Raw genomic sequence first — 25,604 nt, forward strand, 5'->3', positions numbered from 1 at the left:
CATGGAGCCTGACACGGGGCTTGAACCCATGAACTGTGAGATCATGACCTGAGCCAAAGTCAGACTTTCAACCGACTGAGCCACTCAGGCGCCCCGGCATTATGAATGTTTTTAGAATAATTACATTAACATATAAAAAGCATTTGTAATTCAGCAAAGTAGCCTAATCAAAGATGAAAACTGCGGGTAATGGAAGGTTTCTTCTCTGTTGGAGCCTCCAGAAGACCTCACCAGTTCTAGCCTGTATACATCGTGTGTTCAAGTACATTCTCTTGGTATGTTCAAGGATAATAGTGTTCCTTTCTGAAGCACAGGTCAAAGAAAAAAAAAATGACTAAGAAGAATAATATTTTTTTCGTAAACTTAGAGCTAGTAACTTTATGTAGGTAAATTAATCACAGATACAGGAAATCATACGAATAAGCATATGAATAAACAATGATTTTAAAGCTTGATAGAATCTTTAGGAATATTTTTTCCTGTTACAGCTAAATGATACCCATTTGTAGACTTTGTTTTCGACTCACAAAGCTCCTATCTGTGTAAATTTCATAGACCTGCCATCATTCTTAGAGAATAATGAGTTATATTGTGCAGCTTCATTAAAAAATGCATTAATCTTATAGTAACCTCTCTAATTCATCGATTTGATAATACAATAACAACGAACATTTTTGGCGTAACAAAATGAAGTATCAAAGTGTACTATACCCCTAAATACAAAATGTAACAGGAAAACAAATCTACTTACCAAAAGGGGTCCAGTTTTCTACCTACAAAACAATGCTATGGTTTAACACAGCTAAAAGCTAATATATTGAGAATTCTGTTGCAGGGCCCCATGGTGAAAAGTTTTACACCAGGTCAAATGACTTGAAGATGATGAACAGGCAAAAGTATCCAGGTTCTTCCCCAGAGGAGGTTCTAGTGTGAGCTCATGTTTCTACCTCTTTGGAGCTATTGCTAATCTAGGAGCAACCCTCCTTCTCTTAGAGACAGGAGAGGGAGGGTCAGAGCTTCCTGGTTGTGGGTTATTTACTTAACTTGTTTAAGGCTCAGTCTTCTCATCTGTAAAATACAGTGTTAGTTCTTTCAGAGGTTTTATGTGGGATAAAAGGATTTAACCCAAATCAAGTTGCTGGGAGTGTATGTTTAAGTAATACCAATGTCATCTTTCCTTAATCAATGCTTGAAAGTCTCTGATGCTAAATTAGATTCATTTGGCAAATACTTTGGCATGGTGTAAGGCACAGGGTAGTTACTTCCCTCTTACCACAACAGAGGCCTCCTGATACAGAAATTAGATGGGATCTGGGGTCAAACAAACTCAGCCTCAAATCCTACCTCTGCCACTTGCTGGCCATATGCTGTTAGGAATGTGACTTAACTGTAGTGTCCTTATCCATAAAATAGAGATAATGTACAGTTTACATGATATCTTTTTAAATTAAATAGTATTTGCAGAGCTCATGATCCTAGGACCTAGTCAGAGATGAATGAGAAATGGTCTCTATCCTAGAAAGGAGGTGAAATTATGTGTGAATATGCTATGTGGGGGGGGGGGGGGCGCGGCGTGGAGATGCTTGAATGCTGTTCATGAACTTGTACCTCAACATCATCAAAGCGAGAATACATTTTGGAAATTTTACTATAAAGAAACCCCTGCGAAAGACTAACACAATTTATTGTTCAAACAACACTTATGTTTATTCATGTGCATTTGATATTTGCTTTATAGTTAAATGGCATTTTATGAGACAGTTTTGAGTCTCTATTTCCCATTTCTCCTGGGTCTGATGTAAGTCCCCCTTAGTGCCTAGTCACCACTGAAGATGGAAAAAGGAGAGAGTAGTTTGTGAGGTGACCAGGTATCTAATCTAATTCTGTGGTAAGTATACTGAAATGCTGGGTGGAGTCAGGGTGGAGAGAAGGAAAAGAATTATAAGAGTCAAATACGATTCATTCACTGTTGTTCAGTAACTTTCTGTATTTCTTTTATTAGTATGTCAACTAAGGTTTATTTATGCCAAATAATTATGTCTGTTATTAATGGAAAGATGTGAGGGTGGAGAGAGAATGAGTTCTGGAAGCTTTTTTAGATATAAAAAACCTCAGATAATTACATCACAGTATGGTGAATACAATAATAGAGGTCCCCAAAGGAGAAGAAAAGCTCAACAGTGTGAGTCCCCTTCTCTCTAACCCTGACCTGGGTTAAAACTGGGGAGAAAGAAACAAATTTTAGGCAAATTTTAGTTTCTGAAGTAAATGAAGGGGAAAGGGCTTTATTCCGGTGATTTCTGCCTTTGAGCTCTGACTTTTGTTTGCCTTGTTTTCACCACATACAAACTCTTCCTCTACCAACACACACCCCCCCCATACATCCCTACTCCATCAATACACACTTCCTCCTGCACCAACACACACACACATCCCCCCCTCCATCAATATGCTCCCTCTTGCACCAACACATGGGCACACACACTCCTCCTCCCTCAACATACTCCCTCCCTCACCAACACACACACACACACACACACATCCCTCCTCCATCAACACACTCCATGCACCAACACACATGCATCCTCCCTTCATCAATATGCTCCCTCTTGCACCAACACACACACACACACACACACACACACACACACACACCGCTCCTCCAACAACTCTCCTGCAGCAACACACAGGTGCACAACCCTCTCAAGCCCTATTTCAAGAAAGGTTCAGATTTGTGCTGAGTTCGGTGTCCTTTCTGGGGCACCTGGCTGGCTCAGTCGGTAGAGCATGTAACACTTGACCTCAGGGTTGTGAGTTCAAGCCCCATGTTGGGTGTGGTGCTGACTTAAAAAAAAATGCTGTTTCTTTTTATGGAGTCTGAAGGTTTCCTTCTTTTCTAATTTTCCCACTTGAACAGTCCCTCTCATGTTCTCTCAATTCTATCAGTTTTTTCATGCTGTGCGAGCATTTCAATCTTCCTTTTCCACTGGGTCCCATCAGTTACAGGGATGTGCAAGGCCCCCCTCCTAAAAGGCCCAAAACAAACCACCTCTGTAACCAGTCCTCTCCATCTCACCATCCTGCCTTTTCCCAACATGGTGGCCATGCCATCTCTTCCTGGTGTCTCCACAGCCAATCTTGCTGGGAGTGGTGGTGGAGGGTGTAAGGGGGTGTAGGGGGCATGGGGAGTTCTCAAGCTGGGCCAGCAGGGAGGCTGCACTTCCACTTCTCCATGGGAAATGCCTCTCATGTATCTCAAACATTATCAGTGGCCTCAGCCACACTTTCTCTCTCCATTTTGCATCCCTGACATTCCTTCTGAAACAGACTTTTGGTCACTACTCAATGTTGCTGATTTTTCCACGCGAGTCTCCCTCACTGGCTCCTCTCCTTCTACCCAACTTTTAAGTGGTACTTTTCTCTAATTCAGCTGCTGTTAATCTCCTTTTCTTCGCACACTACACATTCTTCTTTGTGATTTCACCCCCACACACAGTTATGCTGAACCATCTCTCCAGACTCCACCGTAACATTCCGAACTGCTGGCTGAACAAATGAATGTCTTCTACCAACATGATCAACATTACCTCCCAGAGGCCTCCTTTCCTTCCCTGTATTGTCCTTAAACACATTTCTTCCAGCTGTTACCCTAGGCTTTCTGATTTGATCAAGGCACTCTCAGCTTTTCACTGCATCTACAGAAAAAGGTAAAACTCTTCAGATGGTATCCCATTACCATTATTGTTTCATCTCTCACCCCACAGCTCACTCCCTGACTCTCGACACACACAAGTGCTCATCTTTGTCCCCACGTCTTTAGCCGTCTTTACACCTCTGTGCTTTGGCTCACCTTGTTCTCTTTGCTTAGATTCCCCTCCCAGCATTTATCATACACGGTTGAGTTCAAATATGAATTCCAAGAAACTTCCTTGGGTGCTTGAGCTGGAATCAATTACTCTCTTCCCTATATTACTACAGTATTTTGTTCATTATTCTATTTTAGCTTATAGATAGATATAGATATAGATATAGATATAGATATAGATATAGATATAGATATAGATATATAGATATAGATAGATCTATTCCACCACCACCACCAAACTCAAAGCCATTGATTTGGCAAGTCTAAATGTAGTCATGGAACTACTTGAAATTAGGACGGTCTGACAAAATCTCGGTTCTTATTACTCCCTTTTCCCCCAGTGTTACTTGCTTATGTCTGTCTCCCCAACTCATCCCTGTCTCTTACTTATCAATGTTTTCTCTCACAAACCCTAGAACAGAGTTTTGAACTCAGTAGATACTCCATAAAATTGTTAACTTGTCAGAAATTTATTTATCTTGATGTGAAATGATTGATATTGATTTAAAGCAGTGGTTCTCAAACTTTTTGATCTCAGGACTCTCTTAAATGATTGAGGACTCTGAAGACCTTTAGTTTATGTGCATTTTAACTACCAATATTAACGTATTAGGAGTTAAAAAGGAGAAATGGGTAAAACACAAGAGTTCACAAGCATGCAATTCATTTGCCACCAAAGTGATGATGTCATTACATCCTGGAGCTTCTGTATAGTCATGAGAGGTAGAGGGTCAAAAGGGCAAATGGCAAGTTAGTATAATTGGGAAAGTAGTTTTAACCTCTTGGACCCTCTGACCACACTTGTAAAACCACTGATTTAAATATTGATACCTTTGTGGTATTTACTCATTCATAGGGATTAAGGCTTGAATGCCAACTGAATGCAGTTCCCAAACTGGAATTTTCAAACCAGCAAGTAAGTGGAGTGTCAAGAGAGATAGGGGAAAAGAAACCCTCTCTGACTACCAGTGGTTGTGAAGTTGCTCCCCTGGGCAGAGGTGTAGAATCTTCAAGGGGGAGGGGGTAGCCCTGGGGGCAGCCCAGATGTATGTGTATGTAGGTCACTGACAAACAGGTACATATTTTCCCTGTATGTCACTATTGGCCCTCTCACCGGCCATACATCCACACTCACACTGGTGACATCCTGGGCCTTGACCGCTTTGAGATGCCACTAAAGGGCAGCTTGTTACCATTGTGCTCATTCTCCTGAGGTCCAGATCCCTCAGAAATAAGATAAATAAAACCAAACACAAACTTAGTATCTTACAGTTCTTAGCTACAATTTCATTGAAGTATAATTTGTTTTGTAACACTGGACCAAGCTAAGGGTCAAGGACTAGATCTGACTTTTCATGGAAGAGCACTGATGTACTCTAATAATAGCTGTTATTTCTTAAACCTAAACCTTGTTTTAAGTTCTGTGTGTGCATTAGCTCAATGAAGCCTCACAAAAAGGTACAGGAAGAGGACGTGTCAATATTAATTAGAATTTGACTAAGCTGGAATAAAGTAAGGTTCAAGGATTTAAGTCATTTGCCCAGGTTACATTCATCTGTTAGCCACTGGTGGGGCCTGGGTTTGTATCGGGTTAGTCTGATCCCAAAGCTCTTACTCTTTGCCATCAGAGTATATTATTCTCATAACCGTATTCCTATGCCTAAAACGGGTGTGTGAGTGAGCAGTGTGTGTGCTCACACAGACACATGTGGCGAGGGAGTGGTATTTATTTGCTAGGATTTTCTAGAGCTTTTTATTTGAAGGGTGGTATATGGTATATTCAATCAGAATTGGCCTCACTGCTCAGCCTGTTAGATGTATAGAATCCTAGTCCCAGACCTGCTGAATCAGAACATCCATTTTAACAAGATTCCCAGGTGAATTGTAGGCGTCTTCAAGTTTGAGAAGCCCAGACCTTGAGCACAGTTGTATTTCCCTGAACTCTTAAGAGCGGATGAAGTGAAGCCATTAGTAGGACATCCTGCTTGGAAAGATACCCAGTACCATTAGTGAAAGAAAGAAAGAAAGAAAGAAAGAAAGAAAGAAAGAAAGAAAGAAAGAAAGAAAAAGAAAGAAAGAAAGGAAGGAAGGGAGAGAAAGAAAGAAAGGAAGAAAGGAAGGGAGAAAGAAAGAAAGAAAAGAAAGAAAGAAAGAAAGGAGAGAGAGAGGAAAGAGAATGAAAGAAAGAAAGGGAGGTGCTTTTTAAAGGAATATGCTTTGTTTTCAAAGTATGCATTTAGGCTGTCTTGTCCATAATTTCAAACATAATATACTAATTCTGCAAGACCTACTTTGTACACAATATGCCCTATAATTTTTGGTAGTCATCTTTGAGGTCTCCCTACAGTGTGCTTTATTAAAACAAGCAAAGACTGAAGGTCCCCATTCAAGAATGTGGTTTGTGGCGAAGTCTAATTTGTACCACCGGGCAAAGGTCACACAGAGGAGCTCGTTAATGCACTCACTCTGGGAGGAGATCAATCTCCATACTTCACCATATTGATCTGAGAGCTCATTGGCGCTTCCCCCCTTGAACTGATTAGCTCATGTGTGAATGGAGATGGATAGCTTTCTGACCCAGAGGATTCTAGCAGGGCCGCCACCCGTGGCAGAAGGTGGAGGTTTTGACAATCCTCAGTTATGCGTGGTTTTGGTTCCTTGAGTTAGATCTCCCACTTGTTTATCAGTTACTCTGACAAAAGGGTTTTAAGAGAAAGGGATTGCTTTCCTACTATGAGCAGTGTTGTTTTCCCTCTGTAGTTTTTATAAATCATGTGTGATCAGTGTAGGAATTCAGTGTGTTTGAATGTAGGCAGAAGATTTGCTTTTAAAATGTAACATTGCCAAGTTCATTTCTTAATTAAAAGACACTTGCCTGCCACCCGGGAGTCACCCCTATGTTCCTCTTTGTCAAACTCGCTGCCATTTCTTTTTTTTTCTTTTTTCTAAATGTTTATTTTTTTTTAGAGAGAGGCAGAGCATGAGCCGGCGTAGGGGCAGAGAGAGAGGGAAACACAGAATCCAAAGCAGGCTTCAGGCTCTGTCAGTACGGAGCCCAATGTGGGGCTCGAACTCACGAACCGGGAGATCATGACCTGAGCCGAAGTCGGACGCTTAACCGACTTGAGCCACCCAGGCGCCCCAACTTGCTGCCATTTCTTTCTATGTCATCCTTTAATTGCAGAAACACTGAGGAAGTAGTGACTTGGTGCATCTAGCTTGTAAAACATTTATGTGACCTTTGTGTACTTGCTCTTTGAAGTAATAGGCCATGTGAATTCTAGAAACCAGGTAGAAGTAAGCCAACAAGCAACATTCCCTGTTTTTTTTTTTTTGTTTTTGTTTTGGTTTTTTTTTGTTTTTTTTTGTTTTTTTTTTTTTAAGGTGTGTAGATTCCAGACTGAGACTGGACAGAAACACAGAGTCCTCCAACTCTCAGACATGGTTTCCAAGAGAAACTGTGGATATTGGGAAAACCGCAGCCCCCACAGCTCCCAACCTCATTATTTTCATTGCACTTGGTTCTAAGCTCATCGGGAAGTGTTTCCTTTTCATCCTTGAATCCCTTCCAGGCCCAGCACAGTGCTTATGCACAGCAATGAGCAGTTGGCCTTGCACTCTGTAGACTTCCCCTAGACTTCATTTTCCTCATCTTCAAACCAAATTTTGCTTTGAAAGAAAGAAGCTTGAGTCTGAAGCAAGAATACTTAGGTCAATACTTAGGCTGGCAGTTCAGACAAAGTTGAATGGGGCCTCAGGGAACGGGGATAGGACAGTGCTGCACAAATCCGGCTAACCTTGAGCACCTGGCTAGGTCCTCCATTGGTGGAATATTTTAGGAACGTCCTGTGAGTGAGTTATGATTGTTATTTGGTATCTTACAAGTTCTGAATTATAGTCAACAAGGATTGCAAAAGTATTATTTTGGCAGGAGAAATTCCTAATTGGTCACGAAGAAATAATAGGAAAACAGCACGTGTTGGACCTGGAAACCCTTTGCTTTCTAACTTGTGTGTGATGGCCAACATCAGTAAGAGAAGGACTTGTGACAGACTAATTTAAAAAACATATGCTCATGTCGCTGCATTTTTATTATTCCAATTATCAGGACTCCACCCACACCATAATGCTGCTTTCTTAATACTAGATACGATACGGCACTAATTGTACGACCAGCTGTGTGAAAACGGAACTGCTGTATGATTGATACGTTGTATGTGTTGTAATATCCCATCTCTAGGCCTATTATCTGTCTACACAATCTGGAAACTGTTGGCCTGTTCAATTAAAAAATTAATTGACTTCATGAGTTGGCTGAATTACTTTATTTGATATGAATCAGCCAGCCTACTACAAGAAAATAGTCAACGCAGTCACTCTGTAGGCACAGCATGTCCTTGAACTGTCAAGAATGTGGTATCTCTGAACAGATACAGTTCTTTCTCCAAAGAGTACTTTCTCTCAAAAAACAGTGCTGTATGTGGAAAATGTAAGTCATTTCATGCTATAAATATTACAGGATATATAATATATATTATAAATATTATGTCCATTTGCTGTGTGATCCATACTTAGACTAAAACACAGCAGAATTAATTACTTAAATTTGGTACTAACTTCTTTTGTGTGAAGCCCAGAGGTAATGGGGTTGAATAGGCTTCTCATTCTCTCTTCTTTTTTGAAGATGCTTATGTCCCCACCCTCACTTACCTCCATTAGAGAAGCCATCCTTCAATCTAAAAGATTTTTCTCTCATTTTACGATGAGAATAATGAGGGACATGGAATTCAATACTTTGCATTTCCCTTCTCAGTCATCTTTGTAGGAACTTCTAACCTGTGTGAAAGGATAGCTGTGCTAGCTGCAAGTTCTCTCAGAAATCAGTTTGCTACTTTTCATCTTTCTATTCAGATAGGAACACCAGAGCTGTGGAGTTTACTAAGAGTGAATAAAGGAAGACCACCTAGAAATAAGGAAGACGTAAAGAGATTGGCCTCAGATTGACTTACAGAGTCATGGCCTCCTGGGAACAGAATCAACAGGCAATTCCTCAGTCTTAGGGAGTGTATAGGAGGGATGTGTTGGATGGGCAGGGAGGAGGTAGTGCAGCGTCATAGCCTACATGTTTCCCTCCCTGAATCTAGAATAGAAACAATATGAAAGTAGCAATAAAGGGAAATAATACTAGAAGGCACATCCACCTCATGCACAGGTGCAATAGAGCAAGGTGTAATATTACTAAAAATCTAGGTCATGTGATTTAGATTCCAGAATCACTTCGTTTGCAGCTGGGGTAGAATGTTTACCCCTTTTAAATGGCCAGAACTGGGGAACTAAAAAAAATTGATCAAAATTAGTGCTGTACAGTTTTGGTGAATTATGTTTCCGTGATAATAAATGTCACTTGTTTTTAGATCTGGGCCCTTCGTTGGGCTCAGGAGTCCTGAACTCCACCATCCCAAGCTGCAGAGAGTTGTTGGAAAGGGCATAGGCAACCAGGAGTTATGTGATGATTTAGTTCACCTTTGGGTCTTCTGGAACTGGGGCTAGTCCAGCAAGGGGCTACCCATCCTTTTCAGTGATGACACACAGGAGCACCAAGAAGTTAGGTGCACCACTGTGCAGGGGTCCAGGGCCAAAAGATTTGAGAGGAGGTGGTCCCAAATGCTGTTCCAGTGGACACAGCTGGTGGCAGGTGGTTCCCATGGACTACTGGCGGAGTGCCACACGTGTTCTGTTGTGACCAAATAGACACATCCTGACAAAGTTGTATGTGGGCTACTAGGAAAAAGGCCTCAGAATCAAATGAGGTTGTTATTTTGCCTGAATACCTTAAAAGAAAATATGAAGTGAGTGCAATCTTATTTCTCTAGGATTCTTCTCCTTCTTGATTCTAGTTGACCCAGAAAAATCTCATTCTTACCTAAATTGGGGCATAAAACAGATGCCCTTGGGATTAAGTAAATGCCCAGTCTTAGTTCATCTTCCATCCAAGTCACCTGCATAGTCTTTTCCCTCAAATAGGAGAGATCATCTCTCTACATTTGACATTCAAATAATTCCAAGGTTCTATCATTTGGTGTCTATGTTTTTACATTTCCAAAAGCCTTTAATTTTCAAATCACAAACTTCTTTACGTTTGAAATAAAGAAACTAAATTACTGTTACTTTCTTTCCCTGCAAGAAAGAAATTGAGACGGTATTATTAAAAAACTAAACTTCTGGAGGCGCCTGGGTGGCTCAGTCAGTTAAGTGTCCAACTCTCGATTTCAGCCCAGGTCATGATCTTACCGTTGTGAGATCAAGCCTCACGTTGGGCTCCGTGCTAAGCATGGAGCCTGCTGGGATTCTCTCTCTCCCTGTATCTCTGCCCCTCCACTGCTCGTGTTTATGGGTGCTCTCTAAATAAACAAACTTACAAAAAAATAAAAAATAAAAAATAAAAAAATAAACTTCCAGAGAAAAAATAAGATTATTCTTTATTCCTGTATGACAAAAGCATAGTGACAGGGCACTGGGCTAGGATCCAGAATACCTGTATTCCCATCCCATTTCTGGCACCTGAGTAACCTTATATAAATCACACCCCACCTGGCCTGAGTTTCCTCTTTTTTAAAATGAAGGAATTAAACTACAGGAGTTACTAGGTCCTTTCAGTGTTGATCAAGCAAATATTAACCAAGCACCTACTGTGCGCCCAGGACCAGGGTGTAGTTCGTAATATATCCATATGGGGATGCCCTCAATTCAGACAGCGTGAAGGGATGCCATTCATAGTGTCCCAGACGGGACATTAGATAGAAGCTATTAGTGTTGTTAACATGCTGAGTTTGGAGCATGTATATTTCTGAATATACGCTATTGAGAGGTTTTTCACAAAGCAGAAATTGGTGGTTATCCTGTCCTTGGGGGCTGACCCTTTGACTCCTGGAGCTCTTTCCTCAAATGCCACCACTTTCTGTGAATCCATTTCTGAGTATCTCTAAAGGCTTGGATTGACCATGTACTTAGCTCTGTGACCTGAAGGGAGAATGTAAATTGTGTGAAGAGACTAGGTCATCCATGTGTCGCTGGGGAGCTGGGTAGAGGAATTCTCCCAGGAGCCTTCGTACCCAGTGAATTCCCATCACTGGATGGTCCTTAAGGACCTCTCCTTTGCCTCTGCCCTAATTTCAGTTGTATTTTTGGTGAGCGATATTTAGGCCACTTAGGTTCTTTCCTCCTTTCTTTGGCCAATTGCCTGATTGAAACGGCCAGCCAAGAAGGACCCAAGGACATTTTAGCTTCTGAAAACTCTTTTTCTGGTTTTGAAATGTAGTCTACAAAGGAAGAAGTTACATTAAGACCTCAGGGAGTCACAGAGCACACTCACCGGAATATCCTCAGCTTCTCCCTTTCTTCTCTACGCTGGTATCCCAAGGACTTCAAGAGCGTGCCCATTTCACAAGGTGTAGGGCAGCTAACATGCTCCTTAATTATGCCTCAATCATTGATGTCCAGATAATGGGCCTGCTACATACCTGGAATTCTGTGGCTGGTGGTATTATTGCCTTCAGGCAATAATGAAGAATACAGACATTCTGAAAATGATCACCATATTCACAAACGCTTTCTGGACATTCCAACCAAACTAAAAGAAAATATATTCATCCTTAAAGGGCTTTGTCTTCATTGCTTGAATAATATCTGCCTGGTTGGACATGTGAGGAACATTGCTTTAATTATACAGAGGAGATTTTTAAACTAGAGAACAGGAAACAGGTAGTGGTCATAAATGAAACAACACCCAGCAAGAGAAAGCACTGGAAAATATTTCACATTAATCTGCCTTAAAATATTTTTCTTTAATCGTTCATCAGCCTTTTCCATCACCTGAAATTTTTTCCTTTGTACTTCATTTCGCATCTCCGGTGCGTTGCCTGCTTTTAATTATTTAGATTTAAGTTTCACTAGCATTATTAAGGTGCCTGTATGTGCCTGTTACTGAGCTAGGCACATTTACATTTATGTCATTTAAGTATAAGCTGTGAGAGTAGCTGAGGTTTGAAGAGTTTGAATTCTTTGCCCAAAGTTACATGTCAGGAGTGCCGAGATAGGAATCCATGTTTCCGAGCTGCAAAGCTCATATATTTCCTTTACAGTGTTTAATGGTCCTGAACTATGCTATTAATGAAGGGGCCTGAAATACATGCATACTCTCCATTTCTGGATGGTCCCAGTTTATCTTTGGAAAACAGACCATCAGAAATTTGTGCTGCAGGACCAAATTATCTTGTGCCCTCTTAACATTGTCATTGGCTTTAAAAGGGAACACTCCCAGGGCACCTGGGTGGCTCAGATGGTTAAGCGCCCGACTTCACTCAGGTCATGATCTCACAGTTTGTGAGTTTGAGCCCCACATCGGACTCCGTGCTGACAGCTCAGAGCCTGGAGCCTGCTTCAGATTCTTTGTCTCCCTCTCTCTCTGCTCCTCACCCGCTCACGCTCTGTCTTTCTCTCTCAAAAATAAATAAACATTAAAAAAAAATTTAGAAGGAACACTCCCTGTGAAGCTAAATATTGTGTGCACTTAAGGATGTTGTTTGAGCTTAGTTTACTGCATTATCCAGAGTCCTCCTCGGAAAACTCACAGAGAAATTTCTCACAGGTGTCCAGTACTAAGATAGGCTGTTTTGCAGGCCACCATATTTTATCTCATGCACACTGCAAATCATGTTAGTAATGGTGCTCTGGCTATAAGGAACCAAAACTGTGGCCCATTTCCAATAACTGAAACCACCCTTATGAAACTGATTTTAGGGACTGATCCTAGCCTTGGCTTCCACTTGTCATTGTACCTTTATTTTCCTTTTATCTTCACTTTCTCATTTATTCCATTATTCATCTTTTATTTTATGTACATATAAACTGCTTTAAATATTGTAAGGATATGGCATTTGATACATACATATAATAACTCAGTTATAGTAAATAAATATAGTAAGTTGAGTTATTACATATATAACTCAGTTATACACATAACTCAAACATACACACAGTATTATATATTCATTTTCAAGTCATTGATTCCATAGTTTAACACTGTGTATGCTGCCTTATACACTAATTACTTGGCATAGATATGTCTTATTTGTTCAATTCATTTATAAGTTCCTTGAGGATAACGTCTTACATTCATTCAAGTCTCAGTAAAACCCAGCTATATTTTGTTTGATTTATTGTTGATTGGGATATGTTCATAATCTGACAAGGTAAGTGACTCCTAGATTAACCATGCTGTCATACAGACCAGCCTTTTTAATACCAGTGGCAGAAATCTGGGGCTAGGCTGGCCGTGAAGTTCATTGCTACTCTAATTCCTGTCTTCTTTACTTTGCAAAAGTCCACAACCACATGGAAGAATCACCCCATCATGCTAACTGAATTGTCATGTCAAAGTAACTCTCAGAGAAAGTATCAACATAGCTAACTTTCTACGAGTGGCAGAAACTCTCTTTCCCCCATCTCTTTACATACGTACATGCTTTGGCTTCAAAGCAGTGGAATGCAATGCATTTTATAAGCCACAAGGAAGAATAGTCTCTTTAGTGTTTTGTGTCCACCTTAATCAGATCACATAAATTATATGTGGATGTATATGTAGACTTAAACAGGAAAGACTACCAGCACCGTTGTGTGCACATTTTTATTTTACCCCCCCCCCCCAAAATGATGAGCTTACTATTAGCTTATAAGTAATTGATCTTTCAACAAGAAGCTTTTTGAAATGTGGATAAGAGGAGGGGTAAAAGCTGGGAAAAATTTGTCCTTTGGTTTGACAAAATCTGAGACCATAGCTACTGTGCTATGTGAAAGAAATTGGCTGAATTCCGTTATGCTGTCTCTGATGATACACAATTCAAGTGGTATTTAACAGGTACATACACTGTGCAGTATTCTCTCCAAACCTCAAAGATGTCTCCCACTTATGTAATTATCTCACATTTATTTAAATGAAAAAAAAAAAAAACCTGACATTGATTATCTGGCATTAGCACATCTTTGAATAAAATAATCCTGCATGTGGGGCACCTGGGTGGCTCAGCTGATTAAGCATCTGACTCTTGATTTTGGCTCAGGTCATGATCTCACAGTTTGTGAGTTCGAGCCCCAAATGGGGCTCCATGCTGACAGTGTGGAGCCTGCTTGGGATTCTGTCCCTCTCTTCCCTCTCTGCTCATCTCACATGTGTGCTCTCTCTCAATAAATAAATAAACTTAAAAAAAAAAAGTCCTGCATGTGACATCCCTAGGAAATAAGGTATACCAGCCATATGAGTGTTCTGGATAAATGAAACTTCCCCTTGGATGCATTAGACTTTGAGAGAAATTTAATAATTTTTGATGGAAGACCTTTACCACAAATCACACCATTCCTTGCTATTGTACCCTGGGTGACAGGGTGGTTCCCTTTGGGGTTCCTTGGCCTGGGGCCTCTGACTGCCTTTGCTGAGTGACTCTGGATTGAGTGTTATAGAAGTAGAGGCTGGTCTGTTTTATTTCCTGTCTTCTCTCTGTGCTGACAGCTATCTTATTCATTTCCCAACCACACTCCACTCTTTAACTTGACACCCAATTATGTAGAGGGTGGGGCAGGACTGAGGTGGCCCCACTTCTCTGGAGATTAAGGCTATCAGCTGCATGAAAGCCACTTACTTCTCTTTACTCCCCTAGCTTCTGGCCACTCGAGGCCCCCCTAGGCTGAAGGATCAGCAGGCATGCTGGTCAGTAACTGTTCCCAGCATACACTGCTCAGGGAAGTCTGGTTTGGTAGACATCTCAGAATGGAAATCTAGGGAAATTGGAAGAGGTTCATGTCTAGAAGTTTGTGTTTATAAGTTTCTCCCTTTTTGAGAGAAATAATGCTGGTGACTCTGCATATGATGAAAGAGAACAAAAGGAGAAGTAGGTAGACTTACAGAGATCCTGGATTCTGTGGGCTGTTGGGCCTCAATGGAAGGTGAAATGAGTGTGGATTGGAAGGGGTTGGTGGAATGGAGACAAAGGACAGATATCATAGTGAAACCCCTCTACCTCCTGCTTCCGTGACCTGAGAAGTTACATCAAGGGGGGTGAGGGGGAGGAATCCTTTGTTGTTCCACTCAAGAAACATAGAATAGGGCCAGAGTAGTACAGTGTGCTGGCCAAGCATTGACAGGTCTGTCTTTGTGTTATGAACCAGGAGAAACCCAGTTAGACAGTATACTGGAGCCACTTCAGTAATCTCAGGGCAGAGAAGAACTTCTGGCCATAAATCTATGGGGCATTGTAACAATTGACAGGGGAGTTTTACTGGCTGTTATTTCTCTTGTACAGTATTGTTTTTAGTGCTTGTTTAATCATTGTTAATGTGAAATCATTTTTTTTCTTGGACTTTGTAGCAGTTTATTACAGAGGCAGATAATCAGCAGTGTTCTTTATAAAAACAGTAAAAGATTAAAGCAACTTGTGTGCCTGCCTTGCCCAGAGCACGTTCCCGTTAAGATTTGTGAAGTTGATTTTGATTTGTTTTGAATTTTCTGTCCTTGCTTTTGAATATGCCTTTATAAATGTCACTATTGTCACAAAAGGAAGTATAAAAAAATGGAGGTTCATTTTGAGGGGTTTTTTTTTCCCTTTATGCCAGGAAGAAAAAAAAATGAAATAATAGCTGGATTTATTTGTCATGATTGTGAAGAATCTTCACATTGTTTTTAAATACTTTATTCTAAGAATTATTCTAACAGGAGTTACTGAGAGAAAAAGAAAAAAAGAAAGTTCATTAAGTGATTCTACAACATTAAGTCCTGTATTTAAGTGGCCTCTTTTCAGAAGCTTCCCTGACCCCCTGGGATGCAAAGCAGGGTAAAGACTTCCTCAGCTTTCCTCTGCATGTGTGATTAGAATAGCAGATTTACACTTCTGTCTCCTCTCCCTGGACTGTGAGTCTCTTGAAGGCAGGGATCGTGTCTGATGCATTCACCTCGGCCAAGTTTGTAACCGCGGCCCAGAACACCAGACCTAATGATCAGAAATAGACGGGTCCATGTCCACTTTTCAATTACCAATCCACGTCAGTAGAATGTGCTCCTAAAAATATCCTTCTTAAAATTTAACCACAGTGATTCATGATGTCAATTTCCAAATCCCCCTGCCAGAGGAAAAGTGAAATCAGTTTCGTTGCCAGACTGTTAAAAGATAAAGGGGAGGGGGCAACAGAAAGGTTTTGATAAATTAAATGAGGGCTTGAGAAAGTTCTACACATTTTTCTTTCTCTAATTGTTTGCCCAAATTCACTGTTCTTATGAGAAAGCATGAGTTTCTAATGATTAACATTCTGGGTTGTGGGAGGTGTGCTTCATTAACAATATGTGGATTGTGTTCTTTTACACACTCACCTGTAATGTCAATATAAATAGTTTCTGTGATGAGTAACTAGGTTTCTGAGAGAAGTGTTTCCTTTTATTGCAGCTGATAACACAGCATTGTATGAGGCTGGTATGGCTAACTAGTGAGAGGTTTTGATATATAATGGAAATTATACTCCATTGGTTCCCCTTCTAGGCTCCCCAGATGCCACCCTAAATATTTATTGACAGCATTGATACGTGGAGAATTTACTCAAAGTAGTGGATTATTTTTCTCCTCTTCCCCCTCCCGTCCTGTGTCACTATAACTCTGCTTTCTAAAGGAAAAATATCTTCAAAATTGCCAGCTTTTCTTATCTAGAGATAGAGAGCAAGTGGGTCATCAAATTTACCCTGCCCTTTTATTCATAGAGCTGCATAAAACCTGTGCCACCCAGAGCACTGTGAAGCTGCATACTCACCAATTTCAAGATAACATGAAATATTGCATAATCAATTATGGAAAATAATGAAATGGAATGTTGGCATGGAAAACCCCCTCAGAGAGTGTTAAAACAAGGAATCAATTGCTCAGGAAGAGTGTTAAAATTACAATCAGTCAAGAAGTCTTTATGAAGGGGCAGCCGAGGGTCCAGACCTGCCAGCCCACGTGGGAAGGGTTGGATATAAGTTACTCGTGTGTTCATTGCTGGGGAAAGACTATTATTTATTCCACAAACACTGAAGGAGTTGCTTGCTTATCTTGTGGGCTAGGTACCAGAGATTCACAGGTGAATAGCAGAAACTTGCAGAAGGGAAGGTTTTCCCTCTTAACAACCATTTATGAAGTACATTTTTTTTTTGCCGGGTGCTGTGGTAGGCACTGTAGGATCTGTGGCCTGACGTTCCGCCTCGTCCTCACGGAGGGCAGACACACACACGTGAACAAGCAATTACAGTACTTTGTGAAAACAGGGGCATTACAACAGAGATCCTATCTTAGACACGAAGGAAAAAATGATGACATGAGTAGTACAAAATATAAAACCAAAAATCAAGTGCTCATGTTGAGAAACAGACATGTTCACCTATTCTTGCAATTTCTGAAGAAGCTGAGGAACCAGGAAATATGCAGATTTTAAAAGCCTACCTATTTTCTTACTGCCTCTGGACGTAGGCAGCTGCGGGCAGAAATGGGGATGAAGAGATATCCAGCCCTTTAGTAAGAAACTTACAGAGGATTGGGCATCTGGGTGACTCAGCCAGTTCAGCGACCGACTTCAGCTTCAGTCATGATCTCACGGTTTGTGAGTCTGAACCCCACATCAGGCTCTATGCTGTTAGCACAGAGCCTGGAGCTTGCTTTGGGTTCTGTGTCTCCCTCTCTGTCCCTCTGGCCCTCCCCCATGTGCTTGTCCTTTGTCACAAAAAATAAATAAATAAATAAATAAACATTAAAAAAAAACTTAACAGAGGATACAGGAAAGCAGAACTTTGGTATCTTCCTTGGCAATTGGCTGGCACTCTTCTCTCTCTCCCTCTCTCTGTCCTTTTCTTTCTCCCTCTCTCTCTCTCTCTCTCTCTCTCTCTCTCTCACTCTCTCACATACACACACACATACACACACACACAGGCATAAAGTCTGAAAATGGTACACCCCATTCTTTTTCCGAACACGGGACAAAAATATATCATTGTTTGGAAGTGTATCTTCAACATCCCCAAAGAAAAGAAGGCCAGAAGTCTGATTCTGTTTTACAACTGGAACATGGTTTGATGCTGGAAAACTATTACGGCAGTATTTGTGTCATGTTCTATATGAAAATAAGGGACCATAAAATGCAAATGAAGAGGAAGAACCCCTTAATGAGATGGCTTCCAAAACTATGCTGCTTTTAATTTTCACTCACCTTTTCTCCTTTTCTGTGTGGCCCGCAGATAATCTCCTGGCTCTTTCATTTTTCTAAAATGGGAATAACAAATACACTTTGACGTGTCTGTATTCCCCCACCCATGCTGAAATTATTTGCAACATGAACACGTATAATAATTGTTTCTGGGAGACAATCTCAGGGTGGAGTATTTTAGGTTTCCCTGAAAAGAGTGCTAAATAAATAACTAAAGCTTCAGACACACCAGACACCCACACAACAAAACAAAGAAACATACAGGGGAGCCAAATTGTCCTCACAGACTGATAAATTCGAAATAAGATGCTGATCTTGTTTTTGCTGGAATGAGACTATAATAAGACCCAGTAGAGCAAAGTAAGATTTGTTTTGAAATCACCCCAAGCATATGAGAGAATTCTGGGACTCTGCCCTGGATGCTACAACATGCATGTTGCTGGTACATTTGGCCCCAGCTCCTTGTGACATCAGTTTGTGGAGAACATGTAGGTGGATCTAATTAACTGCTGCCCAAAGCCTGACCTGTTACACCACATGTCACTCCGGGGATTTTCCTGGAGAGAAGAACATGACCTCCTATGGCCACTAAACCCCTAAGTAGTAGCTGAGTGAGCATCGTCCCCCACGAGAATCATTTTCACAAGGTAGAGACCACATTAGTTCACCGTTCTATCCCCGGTCTGGCACTCATACCCACCACATAATCATCTCTTAAAAACATCTTATTTGCTAATTGAATGAAATTCTTCTTGTCAGAACAGACTAACTGGTTCAAAGTATTTTTTTTTTTTTTAAGTTTATTTTGAGAGAGAGAGAGTGAGCAGGGGAGGGGCAGAAGGAAAGGGAGAGAGAGAGAGAATGCCAGGCAGGCTCCTTACTGTCAATACAGAGCTGAATGCTGGGCTCAAACTCATGAACCTTGGGGTCATGACCTGAGCCAAAATCAAGCATTGGACGCTTAACCGACTGAGTCACCTAGGAGTCCCTGGTTCAAAGTATTTCTGATGGAGGTGTTTTGAGAGCATTTTCCTGATCACAGAGCCTGATTGTAGTTTTGTGTAGTTTCAATTTCTACTACCACTTTTCTCCTCCACAGAATCAATGTGGTCTACCAAGCAGGAGCCCTCTGTTATTTCTTCATTTGTGTATTATTTTACGTTTTATGAAGGGAATTTCCCACCCACAGTCTTAATTCATCCTCACAAAAACTCTCTCATATTTAAAAAAAAAATTTTTTTTTAACGTTTATTTTATTTTTGAGACAGAGAGAGACAGAGCATGAACGGGGGAGGGTCAGAGAGAGAGGGAGACACAGAATCTGAAGCAGGCTCCAGGCTCTGAGCTGTCAGCACAGAGCCTGACGCGGGGCTCGAACTCACGGACCACGAGATCATGACCTGAGCCGAATTCGGCCGCTCAACCGACTGAGCCACCCAGGCGCCCCCATCTCATATTTTTAAGTGAGGAAATAAGTCCAAAAGAATTAAGTGACTTGACCAAGTTCTTATAGCTGGGAAGTATAGAACTATGCCTTGAATCCTTCTTTGTACTATGAGTTCAGTGCTCTCTTGAACATATTCACAATGTCCTAGACTCATGGAAATAAAGTTAGTCACAAACTCACTACTAATGAATGTATGAGTGGAAATTTCCCAAGAATCAACAAGCTATCCAGAGTTCCATTGAATGGCCACTCGAAAATGAGTTTGTTAACGGGGTGCCTGGGTGGCTTAGTTGGTTAAGCATCTGACTTTGGCTTAGGTCATGATCTCACAGTTCATGAGTTCGAGCCCTGCGTGGGGTCTCTGCTGACAGCTCAGAGCCTGGAGCCTGTTTCAGAATCTGTGACTCCCTTTCTCTCTGACACTCCCCCACTCACACTCTGTCTCTCAAAAAATAAATGCTAAAATAAAAAATTTTTAAATGAATTTGTTAAAAGTAAGTCAAATTAATTTCACTTAGAAAATGTTAGCACTGGGGCACCTAGGAAGTTCAGTCTGACTTTTGATTTCAGCTCAGATCACGATCCCAGGATTGTGGGATCAAGCCCTGAGTCAGGCTCTGTACTGAGCATGGATCCTGCCTGGGTTTCTCTCTCTCTCTCTCTCTCTCTCTCTCTCTCTCTCTCTCTCTCTCTTTCTTTTTCTCTCTCCCCTGCTCACACACTCTCTCTCTCTAAAATAAAATAAAAATTTTTTTAAAAATTAAAAAAAAATTTTTAGCACCTCCTGATGTAATTTGGAGACAACCTAGAACTTGAGAGAGAGAGAAAATTTTTTAGGCATACCACTTAACCTCTCTGAGACCCTATTTTTAAATTGAATAGAATAAATTGAATAGAATGATACCAGTTTGGCTAACTTCAAAGGCATGTTCTGTCAGTCAAGTCTAAACCAATGCACAAAAAACGCTAAAAACTATGAAACAACACCTCAATGTCAGATGTTATTTTTATAAATACACAGTGTATGTCTAGATGTGGCCACCACATTTGGGAAAACCAGGGTCTTTGGCTGGTATATGTTACGAAATGAAGAACAAACTATTACAAGTAGCCATATGACTGGGTGAATATGCTCGTCACATTTAGACCGTGGATATGTGAGCTGTACATGAAATAGGTATGGGTTTGTCATTGAAGAATCCAGTTTCCTGGAGGACAAGACGAAATAAGAATAAAATGCCCACTGGGACACAGCACATTTCGTTTTCTTCATGGAGTCCTCTGAGGGAGGTAATGTTCTTGGTTCATTTTTCAGTTCTGGAAACTGAAGTTTAGAGAGTTTGTGGGAAAATCATCCAAATCGTAAAGCAAATGCAGGGTAGCATCAAGACTATGGCTGGTGATTGTTTGGTTCAAAGTCTAGCAAGGTTAGGACTTCTGATCAACACTGATGACAAAGTATGGCAGTGTTCCTCTGTCTCCAAAAGTCATTTGTGCTGGCATGCTAGTTGTCTCTTATATAAATCTTCTCAGTTTGTCAGCTTGCAAATATCTATATACTATTTCAGCTTTGGGTCAATGTATTAAACTCTAGATACATAAGCACAGGCTATTTGGGGTCATTCCAGTGGGGTCTACTGAGGACAGAGTGAGGCACCTGTACCTCCCATAAGCAAACTCTAATAGCTCTGTTAACGTTGGACAGACCGTTCTAATGGAGGACCTTTTCCTAGCAGCTCATTGATTATAAATACTACTCTTAAGTATTCATACGTGGCTTAAAACGTATTTGTCCAAATGAAAATAATGATTTTCAGGAGCAGCGATGTAAACCCCAAGCATCTATGCTGTGGCAACCGTCGGCAGAGAGTTCTTGGCTTATAGCGAGTTCTCTTATGCAGAAAATTATGCAAAGACAAAAAATGTGGTGAATAACAGTGCCATTTTTTTTTCTATTTCTTTTATAGGTTGATGACCAAATGAAACTGCTTCAGAATTGCTGGAGTGAGCTCTTAATTCTCGACCACATTTACCGACAAGTGGTACACGGAAAGGAAGGATCAATCTTCCTGGTTACTGGGCAACAAGTGAGTATAGAGAATCAAAAAAAAAAAAAAAAAAAAGAAAAAAAAAAGAAAAAAAGTCTTTTTATTAAGCATGTTCAGAATGGCAGGAATTTAACTAGGTCAGAAGCACTCTGGTGCTTTGAAAGGGAGAGATTGGCTGTACATAATTTAGAAAAGCTGGCCTGGTGCACTCTGTTCCTACACCGATGATTACGGTTAAACTTGTAAAAGCAAACATAATCACAAACATTCTGCTGCTTTCAGTCTGCTGGGATTGAAAGTTGTGCTTTGAAGGGTCCAAACAATTGCTAAATCAGAATTCACGATCAGTACCCAGCATTTTTTCCACGAGCTTCTGCATCAATCTATCACACTTGTTTATCAGCTATTAAAAAAGCTTATACGTTGTGGAATCTTTACTGTCTTGAAGTCATAGTGGTGGAAAAGACTGATTCAAATATCGTATATAAACTAAATGTTTGGCATAAAGGCAAGCACGTGAAAGGGGACAGGGGTTCGAGTTTTCAAGAGCCAGCCATCATTCAAAACAAAGGCAGAAAAAATTACTGTTAGGTCCTACACCTTTCTTTTTTTTTTTTTTTTTTTTTTTTTAATTTTTTTTTTTCAACGTTTATTTATTTTTGGGACAGAGAGAGACAGAGCATGAACGGGGGAGGGGCAGAGAGAGAGGGAGACACAGAATCGGAAACAGGCTCCAGGCTCTGAGCCATCAGCCCAGAGCCCGACGCGGGGCTCGAACTCACGGACCGCGAGATCGCGACCTGGCTGAAGTCGGACGCTTAACCGACTGCGCCACCCAGGCGCCCCAGGTCCTACACCTTTCTGAATTGATGTTCGTCAGTCAACAAATATTTACTGAACGTCTGACGGTGTGCTAGTCACTATTCTAAGGTTTTGGCAGGTACTAGTGAACAACACAGAAAAAGGCTGCTACCTTCGTGAAACTTAACATTATAGTAGGGAGAAGCTGACAATAAAGAATAATCCTATAAGAAACCTATATATAAGGAACATATACTGTATTAGAGGTCCAAGTGCTGTTGAATAAAGGAAGAAATGGAAAAAAGAAACAGGAAGTTCTGTGCAAAAGAGAATCAGCACACATCCATGGGCATATGTTGCATTGTGACCCAAGGATTGCAGTGTTAAATAGGAGTGGTTGATTCGGTCTTATTGAGAAGGTGATATTTTAGCAAAGACTTGGAGGAGGAGAGATAGTTATTGGCTTCATGGACCTAAGTCCAACTTTACAGGATTTTGGCATGTCCCTCCCATTTCATAGCCTTCATTCAATAACCGATGTGTTATTAAAATAAATGCATGGAGCATAGGGCTTCCCTAAGTCCATTGGGTCATTCCTATTCAAGCATCACTGCCGTGTTCAGCAATGCCTCAGTACTTCAGGACTCGGGCACCGTGATCTTTTACATCCAGCCATAAATGTTTATGTGCTGTGAAACCACAGCAGTGCATATTTGAAAATGAGAGGCTGTCTCCACACCATTTGCTGTATTATTAATAAATCACATTTTCCCAATCAAATTAAAGGCAAGCACTATTTCAGAGTTTTTGCAAATTGGATCAATTCAACCATCTCCATCACTGTCTGGTCCCTGCTTTCTGTACATCTCTTGAGAAAAGCCTTCTAGACGAGAAAATAAAGTCTCGTGGGCTTGACGTCTTGCACTTTGAAATTTCTGTTTAACATTTTCGTCCAGTGACCCAAGTCTTTGGAGAAAACGTACCCATTTCTAGAGTTTAATCACTGGGTATGACTCCTAGCCCCCTCTCCCTCCTATATTCCCCTATCCCTGCCCAAGTAGAAACTGCATTAAAAGCAGACTCAGCCCACAGATTAATTTGATTTCATTTCCTTCCGAGTTTCAGAAATCAAATGGGTTTGTGCGGTTCTTTCTCAAAGCACTTCCATTCTTGCTCTTTAGAAATACTCCTTATTTCACCTTTCATTTTGCCTTAAGTGCTGTCCCTGGGTAAAAGTAATTACCATTTAAAAAGTAGAGAAAGTGCATTTCTTCTCTCTGATTTTCAAAACCAAGAACACTCAGGAATAGATGGTATTTATAGTCTTTAGTATCAATTATTGCTACTTCATGTTTTGCCATCACAACAGAATAGAGAACTCCCTGGTGGAGAACTAGTTCTTACCTCACACCTTTCCTGCCACCCAAATTCTTCTAGCTCTCTCCTCCGCCCTTCTAAAGTGAGTAACATTTGCATCAAACCCCTCCCCTTCCCCTTTCCATCCAATACAATGAATTGTAATGACTCATTATAGTATAGTATAGTATAGTATAGTATAATATAGTATAGTATAGTATAGTATAGTAATGATTCATTATAATCAGACATTCTTATTTACGAAAATTTTGAAACAAATCTTCTATTCTGGTGTGGAACAGAGTAGACAAAACATTTTGAACGTATCTCCGGGCTTCTTGCAATTTACACCTTTTTTTTTTTTTTTTTTTAAAGATCTAATTGGCTTTATTAAGCGATTCATGAATCCAGCAATATTTCATCTCCTAGAATTTCTTAAGTAAAAGCAAAAGAAGTGCTACAAAGGAAGACTTTTCCAAAGCATGTGACCGTTCCAACAGAATGAGAAAGATATTTTAATATGGGGTCATAGACTTATTTTTACATCTCCACAGTACCTATTTAGTGCTGAATATGTGAGGTGCGTGATAAATATTAGCTGATGGTACTAAATTAGAACCATTCTATCTGTAACCTAAGTGCTTAATTAAAACAAGTTAACTTGCACTCAACACCCAGAGTATTAATCCCCTCCATGTTGCCACATCTCATCTACACTGTCTTACAACTTCCCATTTTCTGTCGTGGGGCTGAGACACCAGCACGGGTCCTACATTACTAAGTCACTTTTTTACTGTAGGAGACATGCACTGCTTCCCACCCTGAGATGCAGGGAGATACTGAGAATGTTAAGTATAATTTTCTTAGAATGATAAACACTTCCCTGATTACGGTGGGGAAACCTAGATTTGTTGTTGTTGTTGTTGTGAAAGCAACAATGACAATAATACAGGATTTGGACTATGCTAATTTTAGGAAGATCAGGAAAGCAGTGATGAAAGGATGAAAGGAAGTGCAAGAGTAGAGCAATATGCAAGGTGGGGGGAATGATTTTTAAAAGGAAAAGGCATGGAGCTGGCTGAAGAAAGCACAAAAAAAAAAAGAGAGAGAGAGAGAATTTCCTTCGTTTATAGACTAACAACAATTGAACTATGGGTAGAGTATATCTTCATTACCAGTGCAGACTCCTTTTTCTCTAGTGTGAAAATGGTGTGTGTGTGTGTGTGTGTGTGTGTGTGTGTCTGTGTGTCTGTGTGTGTGTTGTACACATGTGGTCTAGTTCAGAGGTGAACTGACCTGTGTTCAAGTCCCCATTCCAAAACTTACCAGCTGTGTCATCTTGAGCGGCTCCCCTTTCTCTCCAAGGTTGAGTGTCCTTGCCTATCCAGTGGGGACTGTAGTGGAAACCACCTCACAGGACTATAGTAGGAATTACAAGAAGTAGTTCTGTAAAGTGCAGATGTGAAAATTAGAAACTATCAAAACTAAGCTGACATGTAGCTGACAGTTATGAAGTCAACAACCGTATGAAGAAAGTACTATTATTATCATTATTATTATTATCCCCATTTTGCAGATGAGGAACTGAGGCAAAAAGAGGTGACGTATTTGATTCAAGGCCAAAACACAACTATAAATAGTGGTAGGATATTCAGATTGAGGCAGCCTCGTGCCAAACTTTGTGTTCTTAACCAACATACCAGACTGCTTTTCTGTATGGTTTTAGATGTACAGAGCTTGCTGTCACCATAGGTGCTCAATTTGGTCTTCGTGTATCATGTCAGTGCCTGACCCCTTCTATGGAACTTCCAAGCAA

General features: G+C 40.6%; 1 protein-coding gene across 2 annotated transcripts in view; it reads left to right on the forward strand.

Moving 5' to 3' along the window:
• The window catches only part of NR5A2 (nuclear receptor subfamily 5 group A member 2), a 137,651-nt gene that overhangs the window by 51,671 nt on the left and 60,376 nt on the right, over positions 1-25,604 (forward strand). For both annotated transcript variants that reach the window (XM_043569544.1, XM_043569543.1), the window contains one exon: positions 21,551-21,670. In XM_043569544.1, the coding sequence (XP_043425479.1) occupies positions 21,551-21,670 (120 nt within the window). The remainder of the gene's footprint in view (positions 1-21,550; positions 21,671-25,604) is intronic.

Source organism: Prionailurus bengalensis, chromosome E4 (genome assembly GCF_016509475.1).
Source record: "Prionailurus bengalensis isolate Pbe53 chromosome E4, Fcat_Pben_1.1_paternal_pri, whole genome shotgun sequence".
Taxonomy (NCBI): Eukaryota; Metazoa; Chordata; class Mammalia; order Carnivora; family Felidae; genus Prionailurus; species Prionailurus bengalensis.